This window comes from Cupressus sempervirens, chromosome 10 (genome assembly GCF_028749045.1).
Source record: "Cupressus sempervirens isolate cs-2001-9-10 chromosome 10, ASM2874904v1, whole genome shotgun sequence".
In the NCBI taxonomy this organism is placed as follows: domain Eukaryota; kingdom Viridiplantae; phylum Streptophyta; class Pinopsida; order Cupressales; family Cupressaceae; genus Cupressus; species Cupressus sempervirens.
The window spans coordinates 550,884,294-550,903,755 of NC_143127.1; the positions used below are offsets into that span (position 1 = coordinate 550,884,294).

The window sequence follows — 19,462 nt, forward strand, 5'->3', positions numbered from 1 at the left end:
CGAGACTGCAGGTACAGGAAGCAAACTGTTCAATAGCTCAAATCAACTCCAAAGGTGCAGGAAGGCTAATAGTAGAATCATCAATTTGAAATGTTTGACTACATAGCTGTCATGAGTAAAGAAGGGGCTGAAAACCCATCTCCCATTAAAATATAACTCTCATCAATCCTTAACCTAGATCTGTTCAGCTACTGGAACATAAAATCCATCTAACATATATGAAAGTTAGAATCTGAAACCATTTATAAGGTAACTGAAGAATGAGCAGCACTACTAACTCTGGAAATCGATCCATCATTCCAGTCTTGTGACCAAGATTCATCACTAGAAACTACACCTAACTCCTACAATCAATCCATCCTATCCTCGTCATGTAAATCGGAAAGATCTTCCTCATCCAGCCCAAAAAGTGGGTTATATATATATATATCAAATGTCAAATTAGCATCCGCCTCAAACAAGCAATCATCAACTAACTGGATGATGTCCAAACTTATATTGACGTTCTAGCGGTTCCAACAATTTCTTGGGGCAGTTATCCAAGTCATAAATCTGCTGAATGCTAGCAAGTTTTTTGTTCACCTTCTTGAAAAGCTCAGTCCTTTCTCTGTTCTCTTCTTCCCTGAATTGATTAGTGACCAGAATCTGATTTTTTTGATTCTTGAAGGGCGACCCATGTATTTATAATGTCTCTTAAACATCATTAAGCTCCCTATTGATTCTTTTAATCCCATCCTTTTTTTTCTTGAGTTGATTATCATATATTTCAGTAACCTTTAAAACACAATCTCTGTTTGAAGGTAGACATAAGTAATCTGAAATCAAGGACTCAAAAGCTACTTTGACCCCTTCATAAATCAGCAATATAAAAATCAACTTCCATTCCCTTTTGCCTCATTTCCATTTGAGCCTTTCTGTAGAAATTCTCAATGGTCCCTGTAGGTGTCATCATAACACACTAAGGCTGTAACAATCACATCTTCAGTAACTTTCAGCTGCTTCCTCAAAACGTACTTCTCATCGTTGTCATCTTGAAGTGCATTTTGTGATTCGTCATCCAAAACACAATCATCCTTGAATGCAAACTTTATTTGGTCCTCTAAATCACTTCCACGCATGAATGAGTTTCTGCTATAAAGAACACATGACTCATCACTCCTCACAAGGGTGTCATCAACGCCATCGTAGCCTCAAACTCCGTGTTTGATTGATTTGTATGCAAGGACGAGGTTTGCTGTCATGTCAACATTCTCAAACAATTTGTCATGTTCTTCAGATCCCATCATGCTCAACATTAGGTAAGACAATTCTTAATAGAGTGCATGTCAATTACAACCTCAAAATCACCAATGTAAAGATTTGTATATCCCATACCTTAAACAAAAGCTGGACTCCTCTTCCTACCAACATTTGTCTTATTTTCTTGGCACAAATCTGTGAAATTCTTATCTTCCTTATAGCTGGTCTGAATTTCTTTGGCTTTATGATCTTCATTAGAATCCCCACAAACATTATTAGGTGTCCAACTTTCCTGGTGAGTGAAACAAATCTGCTCTCTCCTCTTTTGGTTCTCGCTCATCTTTGGGGATCCTGCAACTTGTATGCCTACTGATATCAGTTCATTTTCAGTCATAAACTCCTTGAACCTTTCAATCTTATTCTCACTCAATTCACCTAGAAGCTCATAAGCCATGGGTGAGATTTTATGTTTCCCTCTCCATAATGCCAGCAAATCTGATTGTAATTACTTACATACATCATCTTCCTCATCTAATATTAATGACATGATAGTTTTTATGCAAGCCCTCACATTGTCTGGATGATGCTTCCTAAATTCCCGTAAGAAACATTGAGACAGTTATAAAATCTTTTGGTCACAACTGAGGTTCAACATGATGATAAAATCTGACCTTTTCCATAAGTTTTAAGGTCTTAACCCTCTTATCTAAGGTAGGGCCCTTGACGTCACGTAGTCCACATAGGCTGTCCATAATCAGTTGTAGTACCTTCTTCAATTTCTTGTCATTATAAAGTGCAACATGAGCTGTTATTCTGATAATTTCAGCGAGGCAAGAAGCAATCGTTAGTCTCACATCTTCCAATGGATGCTCTATGAACCTGTGCTGAACTAAAGCAACCATTGAGGGCTGCAAAGCCCAATTCAACAACCTCCGACCTGTTTGGTCCACCTTAGATAAACATGAATCCAATTCCTCCAATTTAGAAAGAAGTCCATTCGGAGATTTCACAGAGTCCAATTGCAAATCCATTATACAGAGCTCATTTCCGATTTCGTCTTCTCTCTACTGGTCTCTGAATTGTTTACCATCAAATTTCTCATTAAATTCTTTTGTGAATACCTTGTGTTTCAAATTCTCCACTGTATTTATTTGTTTTCTTCAAAACTGACTCTGATGCACTAAAGATTACTCTTGATTCCACAGAAATTTTCTGTGCTTACACTGCTCTATTGTGTTCTCTTTAACTCACCATAAATTTGTCAAACAATTTCCTCATAAATTTCTACACATCAAGGTAGACTTGGTAACAGGGCATACTAATTGGAATAAACTTAAGAATGATATTGTGTTGTTATATCATACTCAATGAGACACTACATTAAAGGGTATTAGATTCATTCATACAGATCATGCAACTGTAAAATATCTCATGAACAAACCCTTTTTCACACAGGATTCTTATAGGAAATTACCAAGGTTGCATGGGGACGTGGGTACTTGGGGTACTTAGGGTACGGGTACGGGTCCAGGTACAGCTATTTTTCATAATAGGGGACAGGGGTACTTGGGTATGTCAAACTTTATTTTTTATTATACTTCTATATTTATAGAAAATCTGAAATTATGAGTCATGATAATGGTTTTTCAAAACAAGAACAGTGATGAAGTTTGCAAATGTAATGTATTGTTTTCAGTTTCAGATTTGCTATATGTTTGTTATAATAATATATGATAAATGTTTAGATGCATAACACAGAAGGAAGACTTTAAACATGAACAAGACCATAAATCATATGACAATGACATATTGCAAATGATAAACTTCTGGTTTGAGCAGTGATAAAGTTTATTGTTAATTACAACTGTATCAAAGTTTCAAACTGATTAGGGATTGAATTAAGCTTTATAAACAACAAGCTGATGTGCAAAAAAAAAACCGAAAGAAAATATCAGAAATCTTAATCAAGGTCCTTAGCAATGGTGCTCTCCACCAAGTACCCAGTACTAAGGATACGTGTACCCAGTACTTGGGTACATGGATACGAGTACCAGGGGTGTGGGTATGAGTACCCATGCAGCCTTGGAAATTACAGAGATTGATTGTGTTTAGTAGTAGCACGAGAAATTCTGGTAGCAGTGTTTCTTCTGGTATGGAAATAACTCCTTTACTACCCCGATTTGATCTGTTTTTTGGACACTTAACTCCATTCTCGCAGCAACATCTTCAACAAGTTGTTCATAAAGCCACAGCTAATCCTCTGCAATCTATGAAATAAACTAGGAAGAGTCTCATTGTAAATTTGTGGCTAATTTCTCCTTTCAACCGAATCTGCCCTCTGTTATGGAAAGTGACTCCAAACTTAGTAATCTTCACAGCTGTTTCTGAACATAATATTCTCAGCGAACATTTAATCGTGAATGAACATCAAAGCAAGTTCAGAGCATATTATTGCACCAAAGAAACTCTCGATATGAATTCTGACAACTTTTATTCGTTACAAAGATGGGAAGGCAAACAATCCAACTACTCTCATGCAGACTATTCCTATCTGACAGTGCTCAATTGTGCACACAATACTTTCCTGTTATTTAAATATGGTCCGTTGACAATCATTGTTTTCACACATCAGTCGTTCAGAGCCTTCTTGCTGTTTTACTGTGTTCCTTTCCACCTCATTATTATTTCATCAATCGTCTTCTTTTATGACCACCAACAAAAACAACTACTGAATGCCCTCATGCTAGAAAAGTAGGAGAAGCTGTTCCAAAATCAACATCAATACGGGCCAATACTCTCAGATATAATACAAAGGCTCTTCAAATTTCACTGGTATGCTAAACTCTCCTGTATGTATTCCAATCTCAGCCCGACAGCTACTAACAACAAGATCGAATATTTCTTCTTGTTTGACTACTAATAAAAATCAATCTAACTCTGCAAAACTTCTGCTATTCTTCCCAGTCTGTTGATTCACAATGTCTTTCTTTCTAGATTACCAGTTACAAAATAAAGTTTTAGCTGAAGTTATCGCTAATTGTAACTTCCTGTGATTGTTCAATGGCACCCACGACTTCTCTAATCTAACATTCAGAATTCCTTTCGACAGTCACAACTGACTATAAGCTACCTTCATAACTTCAACCTTCTTGTCGACCATTCAAACCAATATACTTGTGTCGACCAACTTAGTGATTCACAATATATCTTCAGAGTAGCATGCGAAAGTCATGGTATAAGTTCCCCAAATTGCAAGTACCGCAGAGAAACACAGTAATTCTCAGAAGCTCCAATTAACTCTACCAACATGGTAAAGATTGATCAAAACGTGGAATAAAATAAATTTGATTTGCTCTCAACTTCTCAGCAAAGTGGCATGTTTGACAATAGCAGAGAGCTGAAATCAGATTTTAAGCATCAGTATTTTTTTGTAAACTATTACCGGAAGTTTGATTCTTCTTTCCTGTCGTAATGGAGTTTGGGGCGTTCTTTCCTACAATAGCATTGAAAAAATCAAATCATTGATTTCCCAGAGACCATATTTTAACTCTGCAGACAATGTCCATTGAGGAGTGGCTGTTACCTAGAAGTGGTTACAAAAAAAAATTCTCTGTGAACTCAGCAAATGTAAATCTTCCGATGCCAACTGCTTAATGTAAACTAATTTTAGGAGCTCCAGTTTCTAAATAATTATATGAAATATTTCGGGAAGAACATTTTAAATAATATTTGACCATAAAATATGCCACAACAATCTTTTTAGGGGTCCAATGAAAATCCTTACCAAAATTTAGAAATATAGTATTTAATCAAATTTTATCCACCATACTCAGCCACATGACAGATTAATTCAATCCCCTGAAATAGCCTGATATTATATGAGAGCTGATGAAATATTAAGACACCAACCCTAGTTAGAAATTATCAAATATAATTTGGGTCCTGTACTTAATAAAACAAAAACTTCGGCTCTATATAATAATCACCACTTAGTATAGTCTTCTATTTGGGAATTTATTGATATTCAAAATACTTTCCCGCATGTTATTTTAATAATCTCGTCCATGTTATTGGAAAACTTGGGTAGTTAAGTAGATTGGCATAATTGAGGGAGTTACACAGGTTTGATGGTTCGCCTTGCACCCCCTCGGACACTATATGTCTGAACCTTCTTCATAAGCAAAAAAGCATGTTGTGGATTACAAATGTAACCTTGTATTTGGTGATTAATGAATAAACCGATTACTTTTGAGTTCTATATATTTCCTATGTTGGATATCTTGCTTACATATCTATGCATTAAGTTCTTGCTACCCCACAAGGGTAAACATTTGGCACCGTTGCCGGATTGAATTTGGGAAGCACGTTAATGGAATAGATGGGACTACCTGTGAATGACAACATGAACACTAATGAAGAAATTTCAAAATAATTTGAAGGGGAGCATGCCTTGATAGCCGACTTTTGTATTTTCCTGTGGGCCGCCATTGAGAGATTCATACAAAGGAGGCCGCACAAGAGGAAGTTATAGAGGATACTGTGTGGGATACACTGAATATCAATCTCGCGACGGATAGGGTTTTGCACCAACTGCCTCGTCTATTGGTGCAACCATTCATTGCACAGAGGAATCAAAAGGAAGAAGTCGAGTCGAATAGCATTGACAACAAATCCTTCGAAACTTTGTTAAAAGTAACTGTCGGGAGGGAGATGAATGCGATGCATCCTAGTGAAGGACCAATCCATGAGCTTTAAGCCTTGGGAGTGACAAATAAGGACATTTGTAAATCTGTAATGAAAAGGTCACACAGTTAATCCGATTAGGACGAAAATATAAATAAATAAAAAGTGTTTTGTTTGTTACTTATGACGTTTTCTTGGAATTGATGCCCAATCTATTAAATAAAGATAGAAACAAGGGGCCAAATGATGTCGTACATGCTACACACCAAGCCCTAATTTCCACATAGCAAGTTGAGCAAAGACAAAGGTTCAGATGACTCGCCAAGGGACAACCAAGTGAAGGGTTGCCTGAAGGTGACCACGAAGGTGTCACAAAGGGTGACCATGACAGTGCCACAATAGGTGCAGTGACCAAAGCAGAACGTGGTTCGCTGGAACGCCGGTGGGTGAGTAGTAGTGAGGAGTTATTCAAAGAAACACGACAGAGGTTAAAATGGATTGAGGAAACACGAGAGGAGTTCATAAATTTGTCTCGTACACCATCGGTGGAGAACTAGAGTAGGAGTGAAGAGGGAACCAGCGTGGATAGAGGTGCCAAAGCGGCATGAGTGCAGGGTAATCAAGGCACTTGCTTGTTTTTTAGACGCCAAATGAGCAAATACAATTTGGTAATCAAAACCCTTTCTCAAACCCTACCACACCCTAGTGCAACACAGACACAGACGCAAACCCTGCATGGGGCACAACCGACACAACCTATAGTACAACTAGTGGTACAACAAGTATCACAATCAGTAACTCATGTTCATGGATTGTGGAAATCTTATAGATCTGTTTGATACCCTTCATGGGAGGGAGTTGTCGTTTAAGATGGTAAAAAACTACACACAATCAAATCTAGAAATTAATAACTCATGTTCATGGATTGTGGAAATCTTATAGATCTGATTGATACCCTTCATGGGAGGGAGTTGTTGTTTAAGATGGTAAGAAACTACACACAATCAAATCCAAAAATTATAACTCATGTTCATGGATTGTGGAAATCTTATAGATCTGATTGATACCCTTCATGGGAGGGAGTTGTCGTTTAAGATGGTAAAAAACTACACACAATCAAATCTAGAAATTATAACTCATGTTCATGGATTGTGGAAATCTTATAGATTTGATTGATACCCTTCATTGGAGGGAGTTGTCGTTTAAGATGGTAAAAAACTACACACAATCAAATCCAGAAATTATAACTCATGGCATTAGCATAGTCCATTAGAAGCTGAACATAAAACAGTTCATACTTCAAAACTTTTTCGAACTTTTTTTATTGCTAACATATGATAGACACATGGGGAATGGTAGAGAACGACACTGAAGAAAATCTGTGAAATAAGGATGCATATAAAGATTCCTTAGATTGGTTATATACAATGGGTAGAAAGAGGCTTGAGTACAAAAAGAAGGTGAGACCAAGTAGAATGTGGAATTGTTAGATTGAGTCCCAACAACATGGACTTCACAAGGTTCTTCACTACTTTTGTTACAAATTTAGTTATGCATAAACATACAATAAATATTAGGCATATTAATTGCATTGATAGTACCATCATTAAGATGAATGTAAGCAAGCATTCTTCTATGCAAATGCTATTTGACATTTCCCCCAAGAGAAGAGCAGCTTATGAGATAACCTTTTATAGCTAAAAGGGAGATATAAAAATAAAGGATGTCATGATCCTTTTGTTAAATAGAGATCAGTAAACACTTTTTATAAAAAAATGTTCTTAAAAAGGGAGGAATAAATGTATTGAATAAATAATAATTAAAAGGAGAACTTTGTAAAGGGTGTGATTGTTTGCAAAACACCCACTAAAATGTTATATAAAGCACTCATGAGAGACTTGGAAAGGCCATTGTGTTCACATAAGGAAGGAGGTAGTTTGGTGAGAAATGGGCATGTAAGAAGGGGCACTCTAGGTGTGTCCCATTGTGAAATTGTGACGATTACTCAGAAAATTCACTGGTACTCGTATGCTAAAATTGGTGGTGAAAACTCATCACCAATTTTTATGCAAACTTGTGATTATTTTTTGCCGAGAACTCATTTGAACTGCACGATTTCTTCTTTGAATTTTATGAAAAACTTGCCCAAATGAAGATAAAGGAAAAATCATGTTTGAGCAGTATTTGTTTGAAAGCAATTTTAGGTCATTTTGTGCACAATTTACAAGCACAAAGTGCCACTAGGGCATGATAGGATGTAACGAGCACTATATATTGTTGTGGGTACTGAAATGCAATAGTATGGCTCCCAATAAAAATGGAATTATGTATGCTACCACCTCTACAATTTAATAAAGTTGTATTTTATACCTAGTGACTTTTGAGTTTTTTCATTTTTTTTTCATTTTTTATCCTTGTCTTTTGTTGATTTATTATAATTAATGGTAAATATATATTTTATTTAAATATAATTTTACTAACTCGAAACTAATTATATGAGATTATACATAGTACACACACATCATACGACCTATAAATCATAGTTGGAAAACTTGCCAAAGCCAAAAAGTCACCAAGGTCTAAAAACAAAATTCGGGAAAAACTCAGCCATTTTACGCCAAAAACTCAAGAACTTAAAAATTGATTAAATTTAATTAGAAATGCATTTTTATTGCAAAGTTCAATGTGAAGATTCATCCATTGAGTCAATAAATGAGAACACAAAAGTAACGAGCTTAGTCTAGATAAATTAAAACATAAAGTGGGTACAAAATTGCATTATTGTGAGGAATGGTGTTGGCTGGAAGCAAAATAGTAAATAATTTATGTAAAACTAAAGCTAAATACATCGTTACAATTAAATCATCCTCTTCCCATCTCTAGTAAAAATGAAGGGAGAGGTAGAACTAGAGGGGCTAGTGCAAGAAGTTTGCAATGGCATGACTGTACCTCCTCGCTCGGTATGTCTGACTTAGTTTGTGGCTTGTCCTCTATCCTAGATGTAGCTCTGCCTCTAGCTTCTCCTAGTACTAGCATTGACTACTAATTGAACTCAATGCCATCTAATGTGAAATGAAATCCATTCCCCTCCTCCATAGCCTACCTCTGCAAATCATAGATATCATCCTTCTCAAAAAGCACTTCAAATCTGCTTGAAATTGATAGAAGTCAATTTGCAAGTGTTGGGATGACTATTTTCCGGTTCTTAGCAAAATACAAGTTAAGAAATGAGAAAGGAAATTTATTTGGGTTGTTTTTTGCCTTTAAATGTTATTATAAAACTATGACCAAGTTTTTAACTAAATCTCACTAAGCTTTTGGCAAAAGCTTAACTAGTTTTTGTAAAATAAAAATCGACGAGTTTTTGGCTCTAATAAAAGTCATAAAAACTCACCAAGCCAAAAAACTCGGCCAGTTTTTGAAACTTGGAGAGCACTTTGCCAGTAGTACAACTATGCTCTAAATAATACAAAAGCTCTATACAAATGGCGATACACATATACAACATTATTTGAAAATGTCATGCTCATTCATATATGGCTAAATGTAACCAAAGATTGCACTTGAAATGATTTATAATTTTCATTGATATTGAAACTTGAAATTTATATGTATTCAGAAGATGAACTTCTTGTTTTGGTCTATGATATCTATTCATTTTATTCGCAACCTTCAAATAATACAAGTGCTCTATCAAAACGGCTAAAACGAGTGTACAACCCTTTTTTGAAAATTTCATTCTCATTCCTACAAAGCAGAATGCAACCAAACATTAAACTTAAAATGATTTATCAATTTTCATTGCTATCAAAACTTGAAATTCATATATATACAGAGGTTGAACTTGTTTATTTTGGTCTATGATATGTATTAAATACAAATTCTGATTTATATCTTATGGAAAACGGCAATATATTCTACAAATTTGGTATGTGTGTGTTTGTCAAGAATATTTAATAAATTATGTATTTTCAAATATTTGACTAATTTGTCGTGTTATTAGCTAGTTTTTCCCCGACAAGTCCTAAGTTTTAAATATTTTTGAGCCTCCCTATGTTGATGCCAAGTTTGATGCCAAGTTTGAGAGTCTCCTTGCCAGGGCTGATGATTGGGAAGCATAAGTATTGGTTTTGAATGAGAGCTGGTTCCTCGTGGATGTATTGTAGGTATAACTATTGAGGGCCAAGATCACTTAATTCTTCTTAGTGTGAGAATGACTGTTCCAAGTGCTTTGATTCAGCTAAGTATTGGAAATCCTTGATGTTAAAGGATATTGGGAATATTATATATATGATTTTAATGTTAATCTGGCTAAATCATATGATTGTGCTACTCAAATTATCATCTTAATTATATATTTTTAAAATTCTTACCAAATTATCTACCGCATTGTGCACATTGGTTATTTTTCTTTAGTTATCCACACCAATTCTAATAGCCTTGCGTCTTGTAAATTACCTTTACATAACCAATCTATTAAATCCACTAATACTTAAAGCAATTCTGGGAGAAAAGTGGCCTTACACAACTAGGCTAGCAAGCAAGATGGTATATATGCGTTCAGTAGTATCAGATTACTATGCTAATAAAAAATAAATGTTTTTTGCAGGTCTTGTTGTACCAGATGTTCCATTGGAAGAGACACAGACACTAAGAGATATCTGTGCTACAAATGAAATTGAACTCGTAAGTCTGGTACTTCAGTTATTAATTTTCTGGTTGCACTTTGAGTGTTATCCACCACCTTATACTTTTGCATAAAGCTTTATAAACAACAACAAAGGTCCCAGAAAATTTGATCGAAAGGGCATGTATCTATAGTTTTGGTTTTCAGGAGTTTTTCAAGGATGCTGCAAATCATGCCGCAATTACTTTTTAAATCATGAATTCATCAGCAAGTTTGAGGGTTCACATGTATTTGTCATATCGGGAAAATATTGTATGATTTGAATCGCATTTGCTGAATTCCTGGTATGGTGACAAATGGTTGTTCAGAGGTCTCTGAAGGTCTTGAGATACCAGGTGCTATTAATTCCTGAATATACTCATAGGATACAGGGTGCAGGAACATCTGAAGGTTTGCAAGTAGACTACCAGATAACAGATGCATAATTTTTTTTTTCCACACACAGTTGGAAATTTGGATGAATTGAATACAATTCGTTCACTATTTCTTGTTTCCATTATTGGTTCTAATATGTTTGAGTTTCACTGTTTCGTTCACTTTCACTGTTGCTGCCCATGTTATGTGAAAAAATAATGCTACTATATATTGAGAATAGGAAAAAGAGAATGAAAATCAAACATTTCTTCTTTAAAAGTTTGAAAATAAAAGGGACATAAAGAGAAATGAAGGAATCACTTTACCTTCTTCTATTTCCCTTGCTATCTAACTGTTTGTGGTCCACTAATGCTTCTGTAGTTTTGATTTCTTCAGCTGTGTTTACCACATAGATTAATTAAGAGATGCACACAGATAATGAATACGAATAGCCACAACAGTACTCCTTTATTCACATATGCCAACAGATTACATACATAGCATCCGATGATTTACAATGAACCCAAATGGGGTATAAATACTTTCTGCCGAACCTTCCCGAAGGGGTCCGTCATCTACAAAACAATCCTAATCCACCCGTTGTCTACAAAATCTTTACCGATGACATGAACCTGTCAGCCCGTCGGCTACAAAATCTTTACCGACGACAACACCTTGTTGTCTATAGTTTCTACTGACGACATCATCCCCCCCAAAAGAAAAAGTCGTCTTCGGATGACAATTACAAAATACAATTACAACATATCCAGGACAGATTAACAAAACATAATACACTAACTGGTCTCCAAAATATGTTGCATCTGTAGCCTCTGTGAACACAATATTGTCTCCTTTAGTCAAGCTGACCTTGATAGCCATCTATGCTGCCAACTCTGGGTACACTGAGCCAAGTGTCGTTGTATTGCCTTCAACTCCTCCCGAGCTCTCTATGCATCCACCAAGACAGCCTCACGTCCAACACTTACTCCAAGTGCCTCTGGTACATAGACACTCCATACCTGCAGCAGCTCCAAGTCTTCATCAACTGGTCACACTTCCCACGACTGATTAATCGCAATGACTAGGGGTCTAGGGGGCATCGCCCCTAGCCAAGACCAAATTAGCACTTCCGAAGCCACACGAAACACCATTTTTGTGATTTTCTTCTGATCAAACACTCTTTCTGACAACTGCTTATGTTTTCTACCTGATTATGTATTTTTCTTCCCTTTGGCATCAAGCATTACTCATTCCAAACTATTTCAATCTGTTGTCATTTTTTTTTTTGTTAGTGCTCCTACTTCTGCTTGTCTGCTATTGTGCCTCTTACATCTGTTCTGCCTCTCTATAATGTAGGGTTCCTGTCACTTATGCCTTCACGGCGGTTAATATGCCTTCAAAGTATATTTCCCCGTTGCTTGCTTCTTTCCGACGGTTCCCTTACCACAATGAAAATGGTATTGACTCCTCCGTGCTCTAGTGACGATGACTCCAATTGTGTGCAAGAAACATACCCCTTCAGCTAAAAGTGCCGCAACCTGGCAAACTAACAAACATTTCCGCAGAAGAGGAACCGGAAGAAGGGTGCGGCTAAAAGAATGGAGTGCAAGCTGAATGACAATCCGGTGAAGAATAAAAGACAATTCGCATGACACCATCCGCAGGCGAGAATGCTAGCCGCATAGACCACATTGGTCAGTTGATGTGCCACAGCTTTCCGCGCTGACTCTTTCCTTCACTATGCATAGGTTACCTGCGAGAATAGAAGATGTCCGCGGAGAAGGTGGTAAAGCCGCGGGATGGAAGAAGAAAATAGCGCCCCGTGTGAATAAAATCAGAGTGGTAAAACGTTTTATGAAGAGTAGTTACATCCATCTTCAACTAGTGTGTCGTCTTATGGAACGTGCTCCGCAGTTGAAGCATGTTTGTTGCCTATGCTCCTCCATCACCAATGACAAGAAAATTTATACAAGCCGCGAAAGTGAAAAAGTAATCTTTGGACAATAAAACCACCTGCGGAAGAAGCAAAGTCCGTGGAAGAACACGTTGCGGAAAGAGATAGGCCGCGGGGAGTTTGGAAGATACCCGTGGAAGACCATCCACGGAAAGTTGTTCGTGGGATAGCTCGCGGGGTAAAGTTCTTGTGGGACAGGTGTCTGCAGGACATCCTGCTTGTGGTACAACCATCTACGGGGTCACTTCAAAATACAACATACTCTTTTTTTTTCTTTTTTTTTACATTTTTTTTTTCTCTCTTCTTCTTTGAACAAAATACAACAAACTCAGTTATCCCTCCAGACTTAGCCATTCTGCAACGACGAGGGAGTTGTTCAGACTTGGCCCTTCTACGACGATGGAGTCTTCTTGGCATGTTACATCTTCAGCTTTGAATCGTTGACTACCTCCGGTATTGCTTGTCCGTCTAATGTTCACAATTTTATTGCTCTATTGTTGCCTACCTCACGGATCTGGTATGGTCCTACGCATCTGACCTTAAACTTTCCTGGTTTGATTTCATGTCGTTCGTCGTACTTCAACACTAATTGGCCCGGCTGAAACCTATTCAGTTCCAGGTGCTTATCACGCTAGGCTTTGCGTCTGTTCTTTGTCACCTCCGTGGCCCATTGTGCTTATGGTCGTTGCTCATCTAGATTATTTCCTTGATGTCGGCACCCTTCAACTAATTTTATGGTGTGATGCATTCTTTTCTTTCTGTGCGGTCCGTTCATTGTGTACCGGACGGTGGGATCTTTCTCTTTTCTGGGTTCGGACTGTATGTTTTTCCCCTCAGCTTCAGCTGTAATCGCCTTTCCTTCTTCCGCTTCTCTGTACTCCTTCAAACATTCATTTTCCTTTGTTTTCTCACCTTAGTCGACCCTTAACATATTATAGCTCAGAAACAGTTCATAGTCTTCTATCTGCGAGTGGAAAAGGCCATTCACTGAGTCTAGGTCGTCATCATTCGATCCTCCTTCTAGTCTCAATACTCCTTTTTTGTTCGGTTCCATTCTCCTCTTTCCTTCGTCTTCACTTTCGCCTTCACTTTCTGAGTTTGATGATGCTGCCTCCTCACCTACCATTTGTGTGTGCAGGTCAATTATGAATCTTTTGCCTCCATGCTCCATTGATAGGGTATTTTGTTTCCAATCATGTTTTACTTTTGCTTGCACCAACCAAGTCCGTCCCAGAATAGTATCATATCATTTTCTTTTCAATGGAATGACCACGAAGTCCAATAAAAATGGTTGCGTTCCAATAGTTATCGGTTGCACCCTCAAGGTTCCCAACGGTTTGATCCCGTGCTGGTCTGCGGTGAGCAACTGGAATGTAGGTGGCCACAATGTTGGCTTTCCCAACTTCTTCCAGGTATCCTCTAGTAACACATTCACGCTGGACCCGTTGTCGACAGTTGTGTCCGTCAGCACCCTTCCGAGAATCCCCATCTCGACGATAGTCAGATGCCATCTGGATGTGAGGGCTAGCAACATTGGATCTTCTTCGCTTGTGGCAATTTCCTTCCCTCTACCTGGTTCTCCCTGTACCTTAGGAACTGGCGCAATATTTGTGAGAGCGGACCGGAGTTAAGGCATCGTAAGAAGCAAATCATTTATCTTGACCGATACCTCCGTTTGTAAAATCTGCCATACAATGTTTTGTTCCGAGGAGTTATTTGCTAGGGTGCCGGCGGTGTTTGTCAATTGAGATGTTTCCACCTGTGATGCCTTTTCAATTTCCACCCGCGCTTCCCCCAATTTCCTCTTTTCTTCTGCCGGGTCGGGGTACACTTTTGCTTGCCTCCGTTTAATTGCCAGAACCTCCTCTTCGTCCGTCTCGACAGTGATCAAATTTACTCTGGACTTTGGGCACTTGGCATCTTCATGATCGTCGGGTTGGCATCATCTGCATAATAATTTTGGTGTGTTTGCCGTTGTACAATCCCAGGCAAAGTGACCCCACAAATTACATGTTCGGCATTGAACGATCGGTCGTCCGTTCGCATCATACTGGATTTGACTCCTTCCGTCATTGTTATTGTTATTGTTTGCATTGTTGTTGTTTTGCCCTTTGCTATTATTTCTGTACCCACCCGTAGTGGCACCATCAATGTTTGTGTTTCCGTTCCCTCCTGATGTGGAAGCTGCCTGTGTCAGGAGCACTTATTGAGGTCCTCTGGTTTTCATATTGAAGGGGCATTCTTTTGTGGAATGTCACATGATCTGACAGATGTCGCAGAATTGGTTCTTTGGGCAGGACCCTTTAGTATGATCTTCTGTCTTACACTCTGTGCGCCACAGCTCGCTTCCCTTTGTCTCCTTTTGCATGTTTTTAAATTCCTTCATCATACGGATCATGTCCTTTTGTAGTGCGCGGACCTTCTTGCTACTGTTTTCATCATCACTGCTATCCTCTCCGGAAGATGTGTCATCATCTGAGTCGGAGGAGCTATTCTTCTTTTTCTTTTTCGTCCTCTGCTCGCTTTCCAAGTTCATTGCTCTATTGTATGCTTCTATGTATGACGACGGTGGCACAATTTTCATCTTCTTCTGCAACTTCGGGCATAGGCCTTCTACGAAGCATCTTTTCGGAAGTCCGTCCGTCGGCTTATTTTCCATTTTACTTATCAAGTCTTTTAATTTCCTGGTGTAGACGCGGATAGTTTCATTCTTCCCCTGCTTGGTATTAAATATCTTTGCTACAATCTCGTTATCATCGTGCAACAGTTGAAATTTTGTGATACACTCCTTTTTAATGTTGTCTCAGCTGTTTAACTTTTGTGGATCTGTATCCACAAACCAATCAATTGTGACACCCCGTAGAGTTGTCGGAAATTGCCTTACCCATTCGTTTGCATCTATTATGCCATTTGCCCTCCAAATCATTTCGCATGTCTTGCAATGTCGGATGGGGTCGGCCGTACCATCGCCATCAAACTTCGGCAACTTTTCTTTTGGTTCTGCCATCACTATTGGATTTTGTGAATGGGCGTTGCTTGGTCCTGCAACATTGGCGTTGTTCACTCCCACAACGTGGCTTTGCACTCCCACACTAGTGGTGTGCACTCCCGCACCGACGATCTGCACTCCCACATTGGCGGTCTGCATTCCCGCACTGGCAGTCTGCTCTCTCACACCGGCGGTCTGTACTCCCACACCGGCGGTCTGCTCTCCCACACCAGCGGTCTACACTCCCACACCGGTGGTCTGCTCTTCCACACTGGCGGTCTCAATAGCTGTGAACCTTGGTGAAGAAGGATCTTCTGATGTTGTCCCCTGCGGAAGCGTATCTCGGACGAAGAGTTCACTCCACGCTCGTACTCCCTCGACACTCTGAGCCGTGTGAGTCGATTCTCTTTCGTCTGGATTCTCTTCCCTTGGCGAATACAAATTCAAAAACTCCTCCCTTGCTTCTTCCACCAACTCCACCCGCTGTCAAGTCTCCTCTAATAATTCTTCCGCGCTTCTGTGTCTGTCGGCAATCTTCTGGAACCTCCTTCTGTGTTCAACTTGCTGTGCCAGAACTAAATTTTCTTGTGCAGTACGGATTCCATCTTTTCCCTTGACCTTATTTCGATCCTTGTTAAGCTGATTTGGCATTAATCTTCATTCCTCCCTCCTTCCAGGTTCATAAGGCAACGGTGCCAAATGTTTACCGCATAGATTAATTAAGAGATGCACACAGATAATGAACACGAACAGCCACAACAGTACTCCTTTATTCACATATGCGAACAGATTACATACATAGCATCCGATGATTTACAATGAACCTAGACGGGGTATAAATACTTTCCATTGAACCTTAACGAAGGGGTCTGTCGGCTACAAAACAATCCTAATCCACCCGTTGGCTACAAAATCTTTACCGATGACATGAACCGTCAGCCCGTTGGCTACAAAATCTTTACCGACGACAACACCCTGTCGGCTACAGTTTCTACCGACGACAAGCTGCATCTCAAACCTTGCTGAAAATGAATTTTTATTTCTCAAACTTAGTTGCAATTTTTTTGGGGATGTAAAAAAAATATAAGAATGAAAGATGGTGGCTTCTTTTTGCTCATTCAGGTATGTGGGCCACAAATAGAACATCACTAAAATAATTTTGAATGATTTTGGGTCTTTTTTCTTTCAAATAAAATAAAAGGCTCTGCTTTGTGGTTGACAAGCTGTCCTTGAGACACTAACGTCCTCTACATTGTTGATTGTTTGCGGGATGTTAAAGATTTCCCACGGTGTCCTTGCATTTTGGGTATGTTTCTAGGATAGCAAGGGCCAAAAAATATTTGGGGTATGTTAAGGGGGTGAGCTCATAGGTGTCTTTATATCCTTGGTAAGGGATCGGGGCAAAATATCCTTGCGATGTGTTTCCAAGGAACGTAGATATATGCTTTCTGTGTTCAATTGTTTTTGAACAAAATTTTGCAAGCTTCCACCATGTCATGGGCACTTAGACTTTTGAAGATCTTACTATGCCCCAAATCATGAAAGGTAAATCGTCATGTCATTCAAAGAACTTTTTGTTCAATTCATAATAACCTTACCTTAACAAACCTAATGGCTGAGTTGGTTGAGTAACTTTAAATATATCTGTGTAAGAAAACCCCCTATATTTTTTCAGATTTTTTAAACCAATCCAAAACATTCATTTGCAGCAGAATGTTTATTGTCATAAGGACTGTTGTAGTTTGCATTGTATATTTTCTGTGATAAGAACTGTTGTAGTTTGCATTGTATATTTTCTGCTGATTTAGGTTTGAGGGGCATTTGTGCATTTGAAGGGAAGTTTCATATCACCCCATAAAAATGCTAATAAGCTTATTACTCTTATACCATTATTGTAAGATGATCAGTGCTAAGACATTATTGTAAGATGATCAGTGCTAACAGGGATGATACTATAATTTTTTTCCCATTAAAACATGTAATTTGGGAAGATTGTCAATAGATAGGCACATTTCTGGTGCCAATTTTCTGAGGCAACATTAACAACTTGTTCAAAGAAAGTGTACCTTGGAAGACATTTAATGAAAGAGCATAAAAGTCTAAATACAGTGCTGGGAGAGTGAAACTGAGCTACTGTTCTATGAGAGATGAGCAACACTAAGACACCTTTTGAACCTCATCCAAAGCTCATTTAGCACCTCCAACTGTAAGAGATGGTGAGGACTAGTTCCTAGCACATTAAACTTCTCAGACTACCTATAGTGAATGATTCATCAAGTCTGTTTTTTCCCAGAACCCTAGTGCTAGAGCTGGGGTAATTTCCAGAAAGCACCAGAACAGTTTTAAATTTTTAAAATTTAAAATATCAGTCCCAATCACTTGCAAACCATGTTGAGAGGCCACGGGACACTCACTAAGGAAAATATTCTCCCAAAACCATAATCACTTGCCTCAAAATATGTCATGCTAGCCCAAGGTATAGTATTACCACCGAAGAAACTGGTTGACTCAGTCGAGATAAATTAAATCTTCAGCAATACAACTTCAAATCTGTTCTAGATTGGTCAGCCAGAGAAAAAGGAACAAATCCATGAAGGATTTGTGGATTCACAAGCAATATTAATATGATTACTTCAGACATGTGGTTTGGCATCCCTAGGCAATCAAATTGATCAGACAAATTTCCTTGGAAACTCATGCCAAAAGCCAACAAAGATCACTAGATTCAAATTAGAACTAATCTCAAAAGCTGAAACAAAAGCACCTTGTAAAACCACATTTTGAGAAACACCAAAATTCCAAAATGTCATGAAAAATCATGTGTTTCTTGTGTAAAAACACCAAACCAGCTCGGATGGATTTGTTTTTTATCAAAACCAGTGGATACTGATGAGGGTTTCCATCCTCAATCAACCTTGGAAGAATTTCTCTATTCAGTCCTATAGCTTCTTGGTACTCAGGCAACTCTGAAAAAATAATGAGAGCCAAAACTCCTTTCTACAGAGTTGGAGAGAATTAAAGACATTTAATGGGGACATTACTTTTTTTGTATAGATAGTGTATGTTGTAATAAATAAAGATACCACCCAAGATGAGCTATCATATGGAAACACTCTATATTGTGGGAGAACGAGTGTATATTACTTTTGTAGCAAAATATATTGCAACTAACTTCTTAATTCTGACAACGCTAAGATAATTTATTGGTAAATTGCTGATATCAATCCCTTGGGAGGAATATCATTTGACTTGCTATTTTGAATTCTTTAATTACGCAACATGGATATTTCATTCTATGTCCTATCAATAATTTTCATGTATTTCAAACATGCTTACTAATGATATTTGATGGGATTATCCTGCCATTGAATACTATTGCGGATATTATCTTGGTTTGCTTGTTTGGATATCTCGGGTTTTGAGCCAAGTCTGAGCTCAGAGAGACCACTTATAGAGAAACTCCTTTCATGAGGCCACTATCGGGGGGGTATCATGTAGAACATAATAACACTACTAAGAGTGGGGTGGGGTGGGGTCAATTAGGAGTGTACAATCT

At 38.2% G+C, this 19,462-nt stretch overlaps 1 protein-coding gene across 1 annotated transcript in view; it reads left to right on the forward strand.

The window, feature by feature from the left end:
* Nucleotides 1–19,462, forward strand: part of LOC149535074 (tryptophan synthase alpha chain-like) — a 226,689-nt gene that overhangs the window by 68,113 nt on the left and 139,114 nt on the right. The window contains exon 5 of the mRNA XM_089804837.1: nucleotides 10,532–10,608. Coding sequence (XP_089660963.1) covers nucleotides 10,532–10,608 — 77 coding nt within the window. The remainder of the gene's footprint in view (nucleotides 1–10,531; nucleotides 10,609–19,462) is intronic.